Source organism: Culex pipiens, chromosome 1 (genome assembly GCF_016801865.2).
Source record: "Culex pipiens pallens isolate TS chromosome 1, TS_CPP_V2, whole genome shotgun sequence".
NCBI classification, from domain to species: Eukaryota; Metazoa; Arthropoda; class Insecta; order Diptera; family Culicidae; genus Culex; species Culex pipiens.
In genome coordinates, this window is record NC_068937.1 from 87,954,295 (window position 1) to 87,975,819 (window position 21,525).

At 40.3% G+C, this 21,525-nt stretch overlaps 1 protein-coding gene across 1 annotated transcript in view; it reads right to left on the reverse strand.

Annotated features, from left to right (window-relative positions):
• Positions 1-21,525, reverse strand: part of LOC120425820 (titin) — a 222,520-nt gene that overhangs the window by 14,029 nt on the left and 186,966 nt on the right. Inside the window, exons 9-13 of the mRNA XM_052706601.1 lie at positions 18,317-18,476; positions 17,258-17,427; positions 13,040-13,163; positions 12,222-12,382; positions 9,431-9,572 (exon numbers count right to left, since the gene is read on the reverse strand). Coding sequence (XP_052562561.1) covers positions 9,431-9,572; positions 12,222-12,382; positions 13,040-13,163; positions 17,258-17,427; positions 18,317-18,476 — 757 coding nt within the window. The remainder of the gene's footprint in view (positions 1-9,430; positions 9,573-12,221; positions 12,383-13,039; positions 13,164-17,257; positions 17,428-18,316; positions 18,477-21,525) is intronic.

A 21,525-nucleotide genomic window follows, 5' to 3' on the forward strand; every position in this document is an offset into this window, starting at 1 on the left:
GGGGCCTTTCAATGAGAGCTCACAAGCCGTTGTTGAAGCCGTTGCGGCCTATTCAGTGAGTTCACAAGCCAGAAGGGCCTTTCAGTGAGAGCTCACAAGCCGTTGTTGAAGTCATTGCGGCATATTCAGTGAGTTCACAAGCCAGAAGGGCCTTTCAGTGAGAGCTCACAAGCCGTTGTTGAAGTCGTTGCGGCATATTCAGTGAGTTCACAAGCCAGAAGGGCCTTTCAGTGAGAACTCACAAGCCGTTGCGGCCTATTCAGTGAGTTCACAAGCCAGAAGGGCCTTTCAGTGAGAGCTCACAAGCCGTTCTTGAATCGTTGCGGCCTATTCAGTGAGTTCACAAGCCAGAAGGGCCTTTCAGTGAGAGCTCACAAGCCGTTGTTGAATCGTTGCGGCCTATTCAGTGAGTTCACAAGCCAGAAGGGCCTTTCAGTGAGAGCTCACAAGCCGTTGTTGAATCGTTGCGGCCTATTCAGTGAGTTCACAAGCCGGAAGGGCCTTTCAGTGAGAGTTCACAAGCCGTTGTTGAAGTCGTTGCGGCCTATTCAGTGAGTTCACAAGCCGGAAGGGCCTTTCAGTGAGAGTTCACAAGCCGTTGTTGAAGTCGTTGCGGCCTATTCAGTGAGTTCACAAGCCGGAAGGGCCTTTCAGTGAGAGCTCACAAGCCGTTGTTGAAGTCGTTGCGGCCTATTCAGTGAGTTCACAAGCCAGAAGGGCCTTTCAGTGAGAGCTCACAAGCCGTTGTTGTTTGCTCGCAAGTCGTTAAGTAATCATTCAACATCCACAAGTCTTCACTTCAACAGGCCTTTTAGTAAACATCCACAAGCCATATCTACGCCAGGCACAAGTGGAAATTCACAAGCCTCCAATTCTACAAGCCTTACAGTGAACATTCACGAGCCATCTTTACGCCAGGCATAAGTGGACATTCACAAGCCCCGTCACCTGAAACTTTCCAGCGAATATCTACAAGCAATCTCCTCTTTTAAAACGTCAAACAGTTTCCTTCGACCACTTCCTTATGGTCCTTTTACACCCAGCCTCTTCGCACAATCCGCTTTTTTTTTTACTGTACCTATTCAGCAATCAGGTGCTTTAATTACAAAAGAAGACACATCTTGTTCATAACATTCTCAAAAATCATGCGAAAACAAAAACAAATGATTTTTTTTGCAGACAAACCAAGAAAACTGTACAGATATTGAAAGTCTGACACCCCTGCCGACCTGTCATTTCTTTCTCCCTCTCACGCAATTCAATTTTTTTTTGACTCCTCTCTCATCGTCACTCTACCTTCTCCTTGACCACATTCCAAAAACAAAACACTGCCCACGCGTCACAGCCTTTATTATAAAACTCACCTGCCCACCGCGCTGAGGGGATGTGGCGAAAAAAAAAACACAAGATTTCACCAGAAAAGAAATCTATCTTCTGGCAGGATTCGCCATTGTGGAGACTGCGTTTCCCACGTGTCGGAATCCCCAACGTTACAGAGCCACCACCAGACTGTTCGACCGCTGCTGAGGAACTGGCTGTGCTGCCGAACGCTGACAGCTGCGTGTGCTGACGTGCGGAGGCAGGGGGTTGACATCCATGCACACATATTGAGATCCATAGACAGGGGGGCGCTATGCGGGCCCACACACCTTGAATATTCTATTCTAACTTCTTGCATAAAAAGAGTGTACGGAGTTTTTTCGGTTTTTATTAATATCTCAGGATTATTTTATTTTATTAATATCTCAGGATTGAAATCGAATTTGGGGATCTGTGAAGGTCAAACGGCGTGGCATTTAAAGCAAAATAGCGTTCTTTACTAATTTTGGGTAAAAATGCACGTGCGACAAAAAAGGCACGACAACGACGAAATAACAAATTTAGCTATTTCGTCAGGCCGGTCCTCTCAGAGAATAAAACGTTTACACCGGATCAGCTCGAATTTTTGCTCAAACGTTGTTTTGAACGCTGGAATTTAACAAAACAGAATTCGCATACATAACCTCAAAGGGCGAAAATTTCATTCGACATTCTTCGCTCTGTTCTGCCACTCAACACCAGGTGTCGCATATCGTTTGGCTCTTGAACGCCAATCACGCCTTTCATCGGACAGGGAAGTAAATGTTGGCCTGAAAAACTGACATTAGAGAAAAATAAAGAGCCTATAGAGAATTTGCAGCAAAGCTAAAAGACGCGTGTCGCCACCTATGAACAAATAGCGTAAACCTATGATTTTTAGAAAAAATGTGTTTTTTCCTTCCTAACCAACATTTTTATAAAACTTATGCCGGATTCGGATGAGAAAAATTATTTCCAACAATTTGGTGTATAACTTTCCAATATTTGTTTGATTTTTCTATGAGAAAACTGTAGATTTAGAAAAAGATAGTAATTTGGACTATTTGGCAAGAAAGTCTGTCAAAAATCAATACAAATTGTTGAATATACGTTAACACATCTGTTATCAACTATATAACTGTTTATTTCATTGATATATACGGGGAAACTCATTTTTTCGTGTTCCAAAACATGTTTTTTAAAGAAAAAGGTCACAAATTTTTGCGCGCCCAAAAGTTGATGTTCATTATTTTAAAGCAAAAAAATTTTCTCGTCTTTTGCAACCAGTTTCATGAAGATTGATGCAGGGAATCATGAGAAATAAGCGATTTTGTTCTTTAATCGACAGAAAGGCATACGACTTTAGGCAAGTAACCTCATTTTGGCGCCACCTACATTTGAAACGCAGTCGCGCTGCAAAACCTGAGATTTGTAATGTTGAACTACAAATTGCTTGAAACAAAATCCTAATTATTTCATGTTTCCAAATCACTACGGTATCGCTATCCCTATTAGGGTGCCAACACTCCGGCTCAGCTGACCAAATTCCGTACAAAAACGGGCTAAAACGAGGGAGACTGCATGCATGCATGTCCATTTGAGAAGCGAAGAAAGAACCCGACTGCATCACTACCACTCTTTTACTGGAGGTTCGTTCCAGTCAGACCTGCAACCTGCAGGACTCTACCGCACGTACTGTGTGTGAACTCTGCATTGTTGGCAGTTTTTGGCCGTCAGGGACGAACGGCACTATAAAGCCTTTTAATACCGCTCAAAGCTATTCTAAGCTGAACACGAGTGGCCCAGTTCACACGAACCCTAGACAACATCCCGAAATGCTTGGCCCGGCCCGGCGGTGTGATGTTTCTCCGTTATGCAAGTATGATAAATTGTATTATTATACTTTGTGTACATTTCCTCCGTTTATCGTTGGTTGGTGAAATGTAGCCTCCCAGTCACCAGACACGGAGTGTGAGTATGGGTGGAAAAGGAACGGTACGGGGTTTACAGTTTCTTTACTGGAGACTTGTCTTTTTTTTTTAGAAAACTGTGAGGAAATAACAATAGAAACTTGGACTAACTATCTACAATACGAACAACTTGAAGAGTAGCTTTAAACATACATACCACAAACTAACATATTAGAAAATATTAACGGCAAATTTTTAATTAGAGAGTACAAGAAAGTTTTCATAAAAATGAGCAATAATGTGGATTCAAACCCAGGGCTGAGCTGTAGGTTAGTCGAGGTTAGTCGTCGACTAACAAGTTCTTTAACAAAAATGTCGCCCTCCTTAAAACATTTGGCGCCCTCAGCAGGGCCCTAGAGAAACTTTGCATTTTGCAAATTTGCCAAGTTGCCGATTTGTGCTGCGCCTTCTTGAAAAAGATAGAGCGCCCCCTCAGGTAGCCCCAGGGCGCCCAAAATGCCATTTTTGGAAATTAAAAAAAAAGAGCCTAAGGGAGATCAGGGCTGAGCTGTAGGTTAGTCGAGGTTAGTCGTCGACTAACAAGTTCTTTAACAAAAATGTCGCCCTCCTTAAAACATTTGGCGCCCTCAGCAGGGCCCTAGAGAAACTTTGCATTTTGCAAATTTGCCAAGTTGCCGATTTGTGCTGCGCCTTCTTGAAAAAGATAGAGCGCCCCCTCAGGTAGCCCCAGGGCGCCCAAAATGCCATTTTTGGAAATTAAAAAAAAAGAGCCTAAGGGAGATCAGGGCTGAGCTGTAGGTTAGTCGAGGTTAGTCGTCGACTAACAAGTTCTTTAACAAAAATGTCGCCCTCCTTAAAACATTTGGCGCCCTCAGCAGGGCCCTAGAGAAACTTTGCATTTTGCAAATTTGCCAAGTTGCCGATTTGTGCTGCGCCTTCTTGAAAAAGATAGAGCGCCCCCTCAGGTAGCCCCAGGGCGCCCAAAATGCCATTTTTGGAAATTAAAAAAAAAGAGCCTAAGGGAGATCAGGGCTGAGCTGTACTGCCCATGATCGCATAAATGTCCCATATGCATTTTCATCAATTTTGAGTTATTGATGCAGTTTTATTCAAAATCGTGTGCTCTTTCTAAAGAGCCTATAACATCCAGTACTTTGTTCTAGAAATCGGGAGGAAATCCAGTTTTTTCGTGAAAACTTAACACGTAGCCTTATGTATGGGACAAACTTCAAATGCGTTTTTCTCAGGTTGCTGTTTTTGCATATGGGACATTTATGCGAACATGGGCAGTGTAGGTTAGTCGAGGTTAGTCGTCGACTAACAAGTTCTTTAACAAAAATGTCGCCCTCCTTAAAACATTTGGCGCCCTCAGCAGGGCCCTAGAGAAACTTTGCATTTTGCAAATTTGCTAAGTTGCCAAGTTGCGCCGCGAAACGCTGCCGCGTTTGTTTTGAATCAACTAGCAGTGCTCTTCAACGTGTTCCGTTTTGATGATTCTTTCCTTTTTCTAGATGCTGCTACGTTGCTGTTCGCTCTGTTCACACTGCTCGTTTTATGCATCGCTACCATACAATGACCGGTGTTATGGTATGTCAGGGTCTGATCAGTGTTTAAAATATACATTTTTGTTCGCTGCGATGATTTAATTTATTGCGGCTGGAATGCTATTTTTGCCAAATCTTTTATAGACTTACCTCTAATAGGGGTGCAATTGGGTCAAAATGTTTTTAATGGAATTTGCAATTCCTCAGTATTTTCAATGAAACTTAATTATGTTTAAAGGGTTGAGTATTAGACATCTTAAAAACGTTTGCTGAAAATGTCAAATTCCATGTGGGGTACGTTTTTCACCAAAAATGATTTTTCAAAAAAACATCCTTTTAATATACCATTTGAAAGAGTAACACTGCTGAGTTACTTGTTTTGATCATTTCTTCGAATTAGAGCATTAATTTAGTTTCAATTTTTAAACGATTCATCAAATTCCATCATATTTTTGGAAAATGTTGGTAAACTATCTAAGACCAATCCTTCGCTTTTTCGCTATCATTTAAATTGTTTTTTTTTTTCGGTAGAAGTAATGAGAAGTGAATCGTTTTTTGACCCATAGTCACACAAACTGACGGTACAGTAATGTTAACTGGATACAATTTTCAGATATAATAATGTTGATTTAAAATGAAACATGTTTGTATGAAAACTGATTACCTTTCCGATTAGGGGATTCAAACTCGTACTGTTGCAGTTTGTCGATAATCAAACAACATTTTATAATTAGTGCAGGGACCAGTTCGGACGAAGTCGGGTTTCGCGGAGGGTTATTAAAGGATAAAGGACAAATGGATAACATTTATGTGTCTTTTTGAAACTCACTTTTGCATTGCTTACCTAGCTGTTATTTTTTGTGTTATCAAAGAACGAATAGCATATCCCCCCCCCCCCCGCTCATCACTTGGCGCCCCTTGTACAAATATAGGCGCCCTACGAGGAGAAGCGCCCTCGCCAGGAACATTGGCGCCCTAAACCCGTCAACAGCGACTAACTAGTTCAAAATCGTACAGCTCAGCCCTGTTCAAACCTTCAAAATCCTAGGTCCGAGCAGAAACCTGCATTGAATACTGCTAGACCTGTGGGTTGTTGATGCGGACGGTTTGTTTTTTTTTTTTTTGTTATTAATTATGAAGAATCTTAAAAAAAATAAAATATCAATTTGCCCTTTTATACAGGTTACCCACTGTGCGAGAACTATTTATCACAGGTTGTAGATGATTCCTAGTAGAAGTGAGCCCCCCGAAAGAGGGCAAGTGCAATGTATCAGCATGTATGATGGGAATCGGAACAAATTAGTACTGCTCGGAAAATTTATACTTATGAAAGGATGCAATTTGCTTCCGGTACCTTTCAGAGCTGCACTGCCCATGATCGCATAAATGTCCCATATGCATTTTCATCACTTTTGAGTTATTGATGCAGTTTAGTTCAAAATCGTGTGCTCTTTCAGAAGAGCCTATAACATCCAGTACTTTGATCTAGAAATCCTGAGGAAACCCAGTTTTTACGTGGAAACTTAACACGTAGCCTTATGTGTGGGACAAACTTCAAATGCGTTTTTCTCAGCTTGCTGTTATTGCATATGGGACATTTATGCGAACATGGGCAGTGCAGTAGGTAGGTACCAGAGTTTCCGGAACTTAACCATCGACAAGAATTGAGAAGGGTGCCGAAGTCATGTTCGAGTCAGCAGCACCACGCTGCTGCCGTCGGACGTGGATCCTGTGGAGAGGAGCATACGAGCACGCTTGGTACGAAAACATCCCAACATGCTCCACGTAAACACAGCATGAGGAGGGCTTAGAGTGAGTCTTACAAATGCCCCGTACCGTATGTATACTCAGTTGCATTAATAAATCTAGGTTCTCAAATTCATAATCCATGTAAATTGATTCTTGTTAGGTATTTCTTTGTTATGATATGCTGGAAAAAGTATGAGAAATAAAATTCTTCTTTTTATCAACTGCAATAACTGCATGCACGGTATCGAAGCCTGCATCAAAAAGAGCCTGCTGTAGTGATCGTGCAAGAACCCCAATTCCCTACCATACAACCATCTACACGACGGAAAGAGCCCTGGGAAATTTCCTACGCACCGATTGCTGCTCCCGGAAATACCGAAATTACGAAGCCAACAGCAGTGATGCAATGTAACGATCTCCGGAATAAAGCAATCTCTCATGAATACATTTTCTACGAACACCAATCCAACACTTCTGCTGGAGGAGATGTTGTTCGGAAATTATGTCACCGAATGTTGCTCTCCCTGGGTCTCGTGTTCTTTGCGATGCGCACCACACTTTCGAGAACGAGTCAGAGTGTGGTACGAAACACAGGTTTTCCAACTGTTGAATTGTCGTATGTGTGTGTGTGTGTGTGTGTGTGTGTGTGTGTGTGTTTACAAGTCGGGTTGTAACGTTCAACATGTGATGCTGTACAGAAGATTGGCAGAAGGGCAGAGATTCTTTGCAGAGACCTAGCTGGTAATGAAATCAAATCTGGAGTGGCAAATGATTTAATGATAGTCATACAAATTGCCAACTAATTGCTCTTTCTTATTACAATTAAAATAATTCTTATGAAATTACAGTTTCCAAAACAATTTACAGTTTGACTCTAAATTTATGCTGCGCAAAATAAAATGTTTTTTTTTTTATTTTTGGATATGTTTTTACAGGACAAAATAGCTCATTTTGACAAAACTTAACGAACTTATTGAACAAATCGAGAAAATAATCTCAGCTATTGAAATTTTGCGTTGGCATGTCGTCGCTGTCATGCTATCTTGCCGAACGTGTATTTTGGCCCAAATTGAGTTAAGAACGCCAATTTGTGCAGCTCACAATGCCTCACCTTTTGGCATTCACAGATCTCCAAATTCGATTTCAACCCTGAGATATTCAATAAAACTAAAAAAAACCTCCGTGCATTGTTACTTTCATATGAAAGAAGTTTCAATCTTGTCGTGCTATCTTGACACAGCTTGAAAATTGATGGAAGTGCGACAACTGGCCAAAGGGATTTTAAGTCAGAACGCGTTTGACACACGTATATGACCGAGTACCTTAAACATTTGTAGTTATAACTCGGGACTTCGGCAACCAAATTTAACCAAACATCGAGACAATGCTCAGAACGGTCAGCCAAGCAAAACTTGTTTGTTATTGTTCACATTGCGTGCTCTTGTTTTTGTTTATTCAAGGTCAAATATCAAAACGCATTTTTCTCGGAACGTCGAAATGGCGGGTGCGACAAGATAGCACAACAGCGTCGATGTATAGAGTTAGTTCGTAACAGGCATCTTTTAAAAGGTTCCTGACTCTTTTGAAAATTGCCAGCATTAATTTTATTCAATAAAAAGAAAGCTTGACATATCGACGCTGTCGTGCAATCATGTCGCACCCGCCATTTCGACGTTCCGAGAAAAACACGTTTTAATGTTTGACCTTGAATAAACAAAAACGAGAGCACGCAATGTCAACAATGAAAAACACGTTTTGTTTGGCTGACCATTCTGTGCATTGTCCCGAAGTTTGGCTGTATTTGGTTGCCGGAGTCCCGAGTAATAATTACAAATGTTTACGGTAGTGTAACTTGTACGTGCATCAAACGCATTCTGACCTACAATCCCTTTGGCCAATTGTCGCACTTACATCAATTTTCAAGGAGTGACAAGATAGCACGACAAGATTGAAACTTCTTTCATATGAAAAGTGACAAAAATCTGCGGAGCTTTTTTGGTTTTTATTGAATATCTCAGGATTGAAATCGAATTTTGGGGATCTGTGAAGGTCAAAAGGTGAGGCATTGTGAGCTGCACAAAATGATGTTCTTAACTCAATTTGGCCCAAAATGCACGTACGACAAGCTAGCACGACGGCGACGATATGAGTTTATTCCCTCAGCTTAAAAATCATCTAGCATTCATCTTCGCACATTAAATCTCACTAATGGCTCTTGTCGGGAGGCTATCTTCACAATTCTCACTCTGTGAATGGAGAAACATACGCTCTTAACTTTCTATTTAAATGGTGCAAAAAAAAAGAACTTTACAAAGCACGGGCACCACTTCTCACATATCCCTCGGTGGAGCCCGGCGACGTCACCATTCTTTTCAGCGCATACAAAAGTAACAAGCAAAATGCAGAGGTTCTGTCAAGGCAGATACATATCATCAACAACATACTCTCCTGCACTGCACTCGTCCTTACAAACCTGGTGATCTTTCGTTAACGCTTTCTAAAGTTGTGGAAACAAGTTGTAGACTGATTCGTAGTTCGGATAGCTTTTTTGTTTATGGAAATTCAGTTGTTATGAAAATAAGTAAATTTTGTATTGGACTTTGAACAACCCTCAACAAAGTTTCATTATTATTCCTCAAGAAAAGAAGAGTATACATATATTTTAAGGAAATTTCCTATACTTTGAACCATCCTAACACGCTCATACACATAAGCTCAACACAGCACCCAAGAAACCCCCTTCTAGAACACCCCGACGGTCGAAGAAGAGGAAGGAAAAGGAGTTGGTTGCCAGGACAATATCTGGTATAACGTAGCGCACTCAGAAGCGCCAAATGCGCGGGCGGCGAATTGTGGGCAGGTACTCACCAGTGTACTTGGCCACACCCTTGAAGGTGATGTCGTCCACTATCACCGGCTCCGAACGACCTTTCGCATTCGCTGCAAACAGGATGATGCGGTACGACGTTCCGGGCTCTAGATTATCCAGGAAAAATTGCACCGGTGGATGCTGCAGAGAGAAAAAACATAAAGATAAAACTGCTTAGTATAGTGGTTTCAAATCAGCCGTGAAAAGGCTCGGAAAAGCGGAAGGACTACGATATGCTGCCAGGTTGGTTGGTTGTCCGGATGACGGGGAAAATGGAGAGCATTGGACGCGGGCGATGATAATAACACTTTCCGGGAATGGATAATGCAGCAGTCGAGGAACAATTGAAAACAACAAGGAACCTCGTTATTGTTCGAGCACGAAGCTTCATCCCTCGAAAGCAACAGCGTCAATATCATGAACTTTATTGCGGAGGGTGATGGCGGGTAGGTTGGGGTAGGACAGGGTCGTCAGGACAAAAAAAACAGCTCTGTTCAACAGTCACCATCTTCTTAAAAATGGGTGGAGAGATGGAGGAGATGATGATCCTAGAGTGCGATAAGTTTTATTTTGCTCTCGTTTTTTTTTTGTTCCTTCTCCCTCGCAACGACCATTCTGTCTGATGGGTTACCATGAACACCAGCACTTTGAGTGGATACAAATTGAAGCAAATGCGCTCCGCAACATTGCTGCTTTGTTTCACGATAGAGTGATATGACTGTTGAGTAGCAGAATGCACAATGTGGGCCAAAGAGCCTGTCAATAAAAATTACGAGCTGCACGATAGAGGATACGAGTCTATGCTGAAATTCCAGCTGGACGAGATGGCAATTAATTCCATTAAAAAATGTTCATGATATCCAATGAGCTGTAATTGTTATGGGTAACATAAAAGTATCACAGCGAAACAGGCATTTCATGATATACTCGAAACTATGTTTTTATGTGATATCTGGACATTCGATAAGGGCTCATAAGCATTTTGACAGCTCAAATTCCAAAACAACGGGTAACTATTTTACCAAACTTGCGGTGTTGAACACAGCAAAAAATCCAATAGTGAAATCGCATGACCTTTGAGAGAAACAGCATGTAATATTGTGTCGTTCTAGAAAGACAGGAAAAGTAAGTAGTTTCACGACGGAATTGTAAAATAATATTTATATTACATAGGCTCTTTGGTTCCATGATCTGCAAACAGCATTTTATTTTTGCATACGACTTTTTCAAATACCAGACTAGATTTGAGTCTCAGAGAGCTAAATTCGATTGAAATGGCGCAGCTATTTTTTAAATATATATAAGGCCAGTTTTCGGAACATCCTAACACGACGTTGGTCACCTTAAGGGGCTTAAGGGGTTACATACATGTAAAAAATCACCAAATTTCATATTACAGAAAATTTATTGAATCCACTAAAAAGATGATTTTCAATCACTCCTGAAAGTTTCATGAAGATATTATATGATTAAACTGAGTTAGAGATGATTTTAAGCTCAACATTTTGCCGTGCGCAAACTGGACTGTCAAACTTTCTGAGCGTTTTTTCTCGAAACACCGAGTTGATTTACGGGTGCCACGATATCTCGAGATAGGATGGACCAAATTAGCTGAAATTCGGGGTGAAGACTCAGGAGACATATCCCGTGTGCATGACGAAGCCCGATTTTGAAATTTTGCATTTTTTTAAAATACAAAAATCAAAAACTGATGGTTTTTTATATGAAAAACACAAAAATATTTTTATCTTTTTTTAAAATAAGTTTTTTGAAAATCGGCCTTCGTCATGCACACGAGACCGGTTTAACGAGTCTTCACCAAAATTTTGAGCTGATTTGGTCAAAGCAGTGTTAAGATATCGTGGCACCCGTTTTTTGAAACGGCTAACTCCAAATAGCTATATCTCGGCAATGATACAACCAAATGCTTTCTAATTTGTTTTGATAATAGATAAAAATGTATATTTTAATGCCCTGAAACAGATTTCAAATAAAATTAGGTGTGTGCTCACACCAACCTCCGACTTTTTTTTGTCGATTTACATGTATGTAACCCCTTAATGACAAAAAATATACGGGCCTTATTATTTTGGCCAATGAAACCTCAAACCAAACTTGGGCTCAATCGGACAACTTTTTATCGAATTGTGCTGAATTTTAAGAAATTTGGGCGTGTAGATCAGAAAGTTTTCCATGCACTTTCATGTCTGGCATTTTGTTTCGCTCAAACTCAAATTGAAAAATCAATTATTGTAATACAACTGTACGACCCATTTTCTCCTAAATGTGCAAAAAATCAAACTGAGAAAAAACACTTCAAAGAACTTCCATAATCTTGTCTTGTGTCTGGTGGACACCTTAGAGGGGGGGAGGAGTTGGCGATTGTCCATGCTCTATACAAAAAATATTTTATTCGTATAGCAATTGCCCACGACGTCCACGCGGGGAAAAAAAAGAGTCCTCGTTGTTCATGGATGGTCCCTAACCTCATGCACAGTTACAGAATGTATAAATTTGGAAAGTTTAAGATGACCTTTTTAATTATGTAATATAACAATCAATTTAGACGGAAAAAGTGACATGACAACGAAAAATTGGTAGATTTAATCATTTTTAGAGGAAAAATTACACATTTACATGTTGTTCACATTTACATTTTGTTCAGCCTTAGTCAACACAATCAACGAATTGTAAAGTTCGATTATGAAAGAAGTTCCGAACATGTCTTCATACTTTATGGTCAATAGATGCTGTAACAAAAAAATATCTCCAAATTTATCCGATACTCACTTGAAGACTTAAATTTCTAACCAGTCTCAGGGCGGGCACCTCGACCAACTCCAGCAGGAACATCTGCGGCAGACCACCGTCGAATCCTTCGATGCATTCAATGTGCAGTGAATCAGAAGATTGGTTGGATATTGTGCAGTTTTGCAGCGCAAACGGTCGTCCTGGGAGAAGATGGGAAAAAACGGGCAATGTTAGAACTCTTGCAAAAAAAGTAGATTATGCACAAGATCTAACGGGTTTACACCGGTTTCGTTTTTTGCCTTTCTTGCTTTCAAACACTTATAGCTCTCGAGAGGAGCAGGGAGGCGAGCTTTGATGTTGCCAACGCGGTCGTCGAAAGACTCTTCTGAAGGACCTCAAGTGTTCCACAACCACCGTTGCCACATGACCGCTGAGCAGCTGGTTTTGGTTTGACTTGGCCGTGTTTGTGCAAGAAAAGCATACCGCACATTTGAGGGATGTCGTTTTGGTCTTCCGTAAACTATGAAGTCGTCTAGAAGTGATGCCATTGTAAGAGCTTTCAGGTGGAAATTCAAAAACGATTTAATTACATTTTAATTTTTATCCCTTACTCTGCATACTTTATTCTGCACGACCTTTTGCTTTTTTAACGTTCACCACCTTTAATTGGCAAATTTTTACCCATGACGACCCAGTCCTCTGGTGAGAGTCACTAGATCTTAGTTTGCTAAAATGACGGAACGAGATAAAAGGTTGCATACTTTTTTTCTGTAGGTCCCTCATAAATCGCTTCCTCGTTCTTTGAAGCCTCTTTCCGTGATTTTTTATTCCCCAACCCAACTTCAACCTGAACTTACCTGCAGCCACAACCTGAAACACACAGGGCGTTTTTTGCACTCCGATGGCGTTACGGCCCCAGCAGGAGATCGTGCCGTAGTCCAGGTCCGACGTGGGAGTGTAATTAAGCCGCGATAAGCCGGTCTTGAGCGTGGCACGAGGTCAAGGCAACAGATGATTCGAGGCGATGGTGAAGAAAAGATATAGGGGAAAAGGAAGAAAAAATATTAAATTACTTAATCTGTAGAAGAAAATCTGGAGTTAACGAGTGGTTGAATGAGAAAGCGATAATTTAATTTCTAGTTTTTGATTTTGATCCATGTTACAGTTTTGGTGGCAAATTGGCATAAAAGGTGTATCTACTGGATACCATTACGCCATAAGAGTTGCTTTTTCTTGATAAAGCTATCCAAAATCTATGGAAATTTTCAAAAAAAAAAATTGAATTTTGGCTCATATATTAAGTTTTCCATTAATCAAGTGACTTTAATTTGTTTGGTATTAATATAAGTATTTTGTAACATTTTAATACTTTTCAATAAAACTTTTGTTAATCGAAGTGTAATGTTGACAAAATCACTTTCAAATGTTCACGACAAGTCACATGCAATGAAACAACAAAAATTATAATGTTTTGCTAGAAAAGTATTGATTTTTGTTGAGGTGAACTTGGTTTTGTTTAGAAACTCATTCCGAATATTTTGCCACAAAACTCTTCTGAAGAGATGATTTCTATGATAAGTTCCAAAACAAATACTTTGAAAAAAAGCAAAAAACAGTTATTTGTTGATATATTAACATTTAGTTGAATTAAAAGTATAAAAAATAAAGTTTAGCTCTGTTTTATATAAAATTTCCAAAGTTGTATAAATGTTTACACTAAGTATTTAATTAGTCAAATTAATATTCAATCAGAATTATTTTCTAAACTAGTCAAGCATGAATATGTGAGGTTCGGACACTCGAGTAATGGTGATTTATCAAAAAATAACATTAGTTTTGTTTATATTTTGAAAAGTGTATACTAGGGTGGGTACGGATTTTGAAAAATTCTCAGATCAAGTTCTGGTGTGGTTCCCCTTGTAGGGCATACCCATAGGGACTCTCACGCCAAATTTCAGCTCATTTGGTTGAAAACTGGCTTGTCTCAAGCGGGTTCAAGTTTACATGGAATTTACTATGGGAAATTTTGAATTTTCGTTCATTCGCTCCTACAGGCCTGGGGAAAACATGTAGAAACTTCTAGGGTGGCCAGAAATGAGCGGAATCGTGTGAAGAACAAATTTCCCTAAGAGACCAGGTCGATTGGTTCAACCCCCATCGAGCTCAACGGCAATACATCCGGGGTTTTCGGAACCAACGGTTTCCCCAGAAAAGCATCAAATTTTCCTTAGCATGCTATGAATGCTTCATGAACACCGCGACGCCACATGTCAAACAGCTACCACGTGGACTGGTGTCGCCTAAAAAAAAATACTTTTTATTACTTTTTGAACTATAGAATTATCATTTATGGTGATCCAGATACTATTTAGCTGCATTCTAAACCTCCAAATAAGAAAAAAAAACTGTTATGGTGCAAATTTTACAATCACGTGGTAGCTGTTTGACATGTGGCGTCGCGGTGTTCATGAAGCATTCATAGCATGCTAAGGAAAATCCCTTATTTCTGGCCATCCTAGAAGTTTCTACATGTTTTCCCCAGGCCTGTAGGAGCGAATGAAAGAAAAATCAAAATTTCCCATAGTAAATCCCATGTAAACTTGAACCCGCTTGAGACAAGCCAGTTTTCAACCAAATGAGCTGAAATTTGGCGTGAGAGTCCCTATGGGTATGCCCTACAAGGGGACCCACACCAGAACTTGATCTGAGAACTTTACAAAATCCGTACCCACCCTAGTGTATACACTCTTTTTTTACCGTTTTTTAATTTTTTTTAAGTATTTGTTATGAAACTTATTATAGAAATCATCTTTTCTGAAGATTTTTGTGGCAAAATGTTCGGCATGAGTTTCTGAACAAAACTTAGTAGGGTAGAGTAGTCATCAATGAGACACGGGGAACAATGATAAAATGGCTCTCACAAGTCGTAGTTTCAACCGATCAGGCTCATATTTGGGGGAAGGTATGCCTACTAGATACACCTCTGCCATAATAGTGGCTTTGGTTATGGACGCTCACTTGCAATGTTATTCATAAATGTTTGATTTTGGGGTTTAAAAGTAAATTATGACTGAAAATTACATTTTCGCTCATAAGCTGTCATTAACAAAAAACATAATATTTCTCCAAATTTCTTTCGTCATTTCATAGGGCATGAGTTGGGCTACAATGGCCTTTGACCAAAATTAAGAATATACCCAGAAACCAGTTCTGTCTCATTGTTCCCCACTCTTTTCAGCCCATGGGTAACGATGATACACTTTGATTTTTCTTCATTAAACTTTTCAAAATCAAGGGAAATCTTTCAAAACATGAATTGGAAGTAATTTTTGGCATGTTTATTGAGTTTTATCTGCATTTAACAAAAGATATAAAGTTATTTGGTATAAATAAAAGGATTTTACAAAAATTTTATTCTTTTTAGTATAACTTTTGTTAATTAAAGTTTCATGTTGGCAAAACTGCATTAAAATGTTCAAGGCAAGTCACCTGCAGTGGAACAATACAAAAACATGATATTTTACTAGAAAAGTATTTATTTTCGTAGAGTGTCTCATTGTTCCCCACCTGTCTCATTGCTCCTGCCAAGTGCGTCTACAATGAGACAGTTGAATAACTATAGCTGTAGACGTCAGATTGATCTCATATGTTGGTCATTGTTAGAACACATTAAAAGAAAGATAATGCAACAAAAAACTTCTTAAAAAATGCGGATGACAACAATACAAAAATCGTTGAAAGTTAAAAACCAAAAGCGTCTCATTGATGACTACCCTACCCTACATGGATTTTTGTCAAACTTTTATTTTTTTTTGCTTGTTCCATCACTAAGTGTGTACGGTGCCCAAGGGGTGTACAAACATGTTTGACATACTGTATATGTTTTGTGATATTCCTCAAAAAATGAATTTGTCCAATTTGAAAGTTGTAAAATTTGAAGGTGTGAGTCTTTTGGTCTTTTGAGATGTAATATTACTTCAATTTAGATTAAAATATGTAAAAACCCTAGATATGTTGTAAACATACACATTTTTAGAGGTAAAATCCTCCTGACAAAAAATGTACCCATTACAAAATGTAATATTTCCATGATATTGTTTACTGTGTATTCATGATTCTAGAAAATATCAATGTTTTTTTTCTTATGATGGTTAAATTCTTCTTATGGTAAAATAAGTTTGAAAACACATCGAACTTATTGTGAAGTAGGTCATTACAAATTTTGTTCAAAGTGTTATAGTTCAATGTGTAGAATGTCTTGAGGTCAAATGGTCAAAAATGCCTTATAATATCATGATCATAATATAATAGTAGTAAAATTTATCTAACTGACACAAACATAAAAAACTAAAAATTTTCAGAATGTTACTCAAAATTTTAAAAATGACCCACTCTACCGGTAAAACTTTGATCTTCAAGATATAATAAAACAAGAATAAACTTAAGCTGCACCCCACTAACGATGCTGAGTTGCGACCGCAGCCATTAGTGTGCGGACCGCCTCGAGCACAACATTGAGTGTTCGCGCAAGTTGGGCCGAACAATAAAAAAAGATGGCAGCCGGAAAGAACGGCGGCGAATCTCATCGCATAATACGAATGAAAAAGCCCGGAAGGATAATCACGAGGACCGACAAAAGGGTAGCAAACGTGAACCTGTGTCCTACCGAAGGAAAGGAGCAAAAAAATCTGCTAAGAAAGGAAAACTTCAAACGGGTGTGAAAATTGTCCAAGGACTTTTTGTGTGCCATTCCGTTTGTTCGCTTTTTTGTCAGAGAAATTCCGGGTCTTTTTGCACTTGGAGAAACTTAATTTTACCTTTTTGGGGAAAAAAATCAACTTTGAATTGTTTGGAAGCTGAAACTTTATTTTTTCAATTTTTATTTGAGTAAAGTTCTGATATTTTTGCTCTTATTTTTAAACATTCTTCAAATTTTCAGTGCAAAACCGCACAAAACGCCCGACTGTGCAGAGAATCCGCAAGAAAATCGATACTTGTTCAACCGTGCAAGTGTGATGAATAATCAAGATAATTAGCTGCTCGCTAGTTGGCCGATCCGGATGAAGCAAACTTACCTCGCTCGAGTGGAGTTTGGCCGGTAGCTCTGTTTGTTCGCCGGATGAATTGAACGTCCAGTGGAAGGATTCCGCCGGCGGGGATGCATCCACCTCGCACTTGAGTTGCAGCGTTTCGTGCTTGAGTGCGCCGAGTAGTTCCTCACGGTCCGTGCCACAAACGGGTGCATCTGCGAATGAAGATGAAGAGCACACAAACCTACAATTAACACCGCACAAATACAGAGGAGACTTGGTAAACAATGGAGGGGGGGTGTTGGGAGGGAAACATCTCGTACAAATCCGTTGAGTCCGTACAAATGATTTCCACGAGCTTTCCCTTTAATAGGAAGAGGGTAAAGTTTAAACGCATGAAAATAATACTTGTTAGGTATCCAAGAAAGAACTCATGTCAATCGTGGCTTCCTCTGTTCAAAACATTCGAGATTCAATTATCGGAGTAAAATTCGCTTGTATTTATAATGTAAATCGATATACAAACTCTTTTCATACAAAAATCTCATTCAAAATATGAATTTGTTGAATCCGAAATAAATTAACATCTGATTCAAGGGTTAAATCCACCACTGACTTGTTTTTTCGACTAAACACCATTAAAATGCTTTATTGTCATTGTCTGAAGAATAGGAAGTACCCTCGTCCAATAGCGTGGGGATTGGTCATGCGGTGGGTAGAAAATGTCTCCTCCCATGTCAAAGCAGGGAATTGATGTTCAATTTGAATTCACACTTCATTCCGCTCGACGACAGCGACATGTTTTGACACTTTAATTAGAGCGCATTTCACGCAATCATTTATGCCGTCCCATTTTTTTTTTGTACTCTCGTCAAACCAACTTGCGCCAATGTATACGAGGTCACAACGGGGGAATTTCTGCTCACAATTCCACTGCGTGGAAAAGCGGACTGGGAAATTAATTTGAACTGCGAGCTCTATGAAAAGCTCAAAAGGACAAAAACAGCAATTTCCCTTTCGGGAAATTGTATACAAATCACGATGGAGAGAAAAATGAAAACCTAAACCAAAAAAATATACAGAATTCCGGGGACAGTTACTTACAGTGAACGCGCAGCGGCTCCCCCTTGCTGGCACCGCGACCTTCGGTGTTGGTCGCTATGCAGGTGTACTCGCCGGCCATGTTCCGCGAAACGCCCTGTAGTGCCAACGAATGATCCGACAAGATGATTCCCGCGGTGACGTTGTGATGCAGTTCGTTACCCTGGTGAGAGATGGAAAAATAACAATAGTTCAAAATGTTTTTTTTTCTGAAAAAGGATTTCAAAACGGGTTAGCTGTATTGTTTACTTAGCTCTCTAGTACTATGAAATGAATGTTTGCGCAATATTGTTCCTGCAATTTTATTATCTGATTAGAAAAATCCTCCGCGGTGTTCTCGTAAACTAACAATGAATGACTTCTATATAATTTCAGCTTTACGTTGTATCTTTTTTACGATCCACCCACCATGAAATGACCCACGAGTCCCTGCAAGTACATCAAAGCCAACGGGCCCCCAGCACCCTCCAATTCTCCAGGCTAATTCCGAAAATGACTACGAGGAAGGCATCCCACGCGCATATCTCACAACTGACTGATCCAATTACATCAATCCTCTGGTGATGGGAAATCAAACAACCATCGTGCCTTCTACATTTCCTTATTTGAATCACCGTTCTTCTTTTGCTGTGGGAAGTTAAAAGCCCACTCTGAAATAAAAAGTAATAACTGCCAAAAGCTCTTCTAGCGCCACTTCCGGGAATAAACGAGCACACATACACATCTGCAGAAGCAAAATGGTCTTATTCTTTGCTCTGCTTTTTTTCGGCAAGAACATCACCCTTGAGCCGAGTTGAAGCACCGACCGGGAAAAGTCAAAACCAATCTATCAACGGTTTGCCTTGTATGTGAAAAAATGTTTCACATATCCACTGACTGCAGGAAAATCCTTAAATCTTGCCTTTACACTGAGCTTACTTTGCGAGATGGTGCCTCAAATCATTTTGGGCTCAAAATCAACAAGGGTTTTAAATTATCATAAGTTGGTGTTACTGTTTGCACTTTCTATGTCGGTCTTTAGTAACGAAAATGTTATACAAATGTTTTACAGTGTCATTCCGCTTTTTTTTTTGGCAACTTGAATTTTCATCATATTTCCTCTCATAATTGTTCTTCCAAATTGTTGATCGAAAACTACTCAGAAATTGCCGTTGATTTTTGGTAAGCAAAAGTGTTTGAAAAATTTGTGTTTTCTTGTTGGGATTGCACTGTACTGCGATGTATAACAACTGGTGTTCACTCCCAGTCCATACTCGAAGTGAACTAACCTTGTAAGAGATGTGCTTCCGGTGTCAGGGCGTACAAAACCGATGGGACTCTCCCTTAAAATACCCAGGGTCGGCGTGACGCTCGAAATTACTCAAAAACCAAGAAAACACTGCATTTACCTAAGGGAAACTACTTTTATTTCGTGCACAGTCGACGATTTATTCCGGGAATCCCTTCCAAACTTCCACTAGCTCACACGTCCCGTCCCACTTCCTTATAAATACTCCTACCTCACACGTCCTCTTCCTCTCTTCGCACTTCCGGTGAACACGTTCGGGGCCCCGTTCTCGCCGCTCTGCCGTCGTCGCTGCTCCTTCCTGCTGTCGTCGACGCTCCTCCGGCGCTCTGCCAAGGGGGTGGCTTCTACGTCAGTCGGATGGACCCTCCGACGCTTCGGCTGCAGCCTTCAAGGACCCTCGCCTGCCGTCCGCGCCCTTCCTGTGCTTGGTGACGTGCAACAGGCTTCGACGGTGTCCGGGGACTCCGTCGGAACAGTCCGGGGTTAGGGTTCGCGGTTGAAACGGTAACGGCCTGGCGGTCGAACAATGTCCAGCGAGACGCTGACGGTTCGTACGGATGGTTCACCGGGCCGGATGTCGCACGGCCGGGGTGAAACCAAACGGTGTTCACGCAGTGAACAAAGGAACACAAAGGAACACAAAGGGGTCCTGGATGAGGGATTCAAAATGGCGGTTAGGGTATTGTCAGGCTTGGGGTTCGTTCGGGGATTTTCCTGGGGGTTTTCCGGTCATACCTGGATGTCCAATTCTCCTACGGGCAACTCCTGCTCTCTCGTCACGGCCACGGATGTAGCTCTTCCGGGCACTTGCCAATCCTCCAAGGATTCACTACTCCAACACTGGTCTTCGCGGGTAACGGTTGTACTTGCCGACAACCTTCCACTTCTCGATATCCGGACTTAATGACCGAGCAACGGTCGGGTCAAAATCCCGAACCCCTGACCTCTTACGCGCCAACCCATCTCCTCCTCATCCTGTCATCCTCAAGGATTACGCACATTCACCACCCCCAATGGCCGCCCATGCGATGTTATGCAGCAGCGCTCCTGGTGGTGACTAGCGGTAACGACGCACGGTGTGGGACTTCCAGCTTCGGGTTTCTTGCTTGCTGGGCGGCGTCCTGGTAACTTCCCGTCGACAAACACAACGTCTTCTTGGCACAATAATTTACATTTAAATAATTTAACACAAAATTCGCGACGAGTCACATCAATTATTGCACACAACACTCACACTGGTTACAGATGCTCAGAGCAGTTTTTTTTTAATCAATTTATCGTTCATTAAATTGGCTTCAAAAATTAAATATTTAATCTCGTTGTTTCAAAAACGTCCCAAAATTTATTGGAAAAATATTGAAGTTTTTTTTTTCATTAAAACACAACGCTGATGACGCTGGTTGGAGTTTGTATGGGAGTTTTTGAAAAAAAAAGTAAGAGATAGTCAACATTTTCGTTTTTCACCGGAAGTGTGCGTGGAAATTTTGTCAACAGTGAGATTCTAATATGAAATTAAGCAATTTACAATTTTGACCAAAAGTGCAAAGCGATCCGAATTGATACTAAAAGGTTATTAATGATTTAAAAATAACGTTTTTATTACACATTTTTTATCAACTTTAAAGTTCTACAGCGACTCCTGAACCATAACCGATTTGACTCAAAATTGGCACAAATGTTTAATTTTGCCGGAGAAATCGAGCCTGGGATGCCCTAAAATTTATGTTTTATGTTGACACAAAACAAATAATAATAATTTAACTGATGCTAACAAGGAGATTCACAAAAATCTTCAACTGATTGATTTTCTTCGAGAAATTCGGGAGCGTTTTCTTTTGCGTGTTTCGCCTCCACTCTCTTTAGCGGTGAAAAAATAGATTTTTCGTGATTTTTCCATCCCTGTGTGAAAGGAATGAACGAAAAC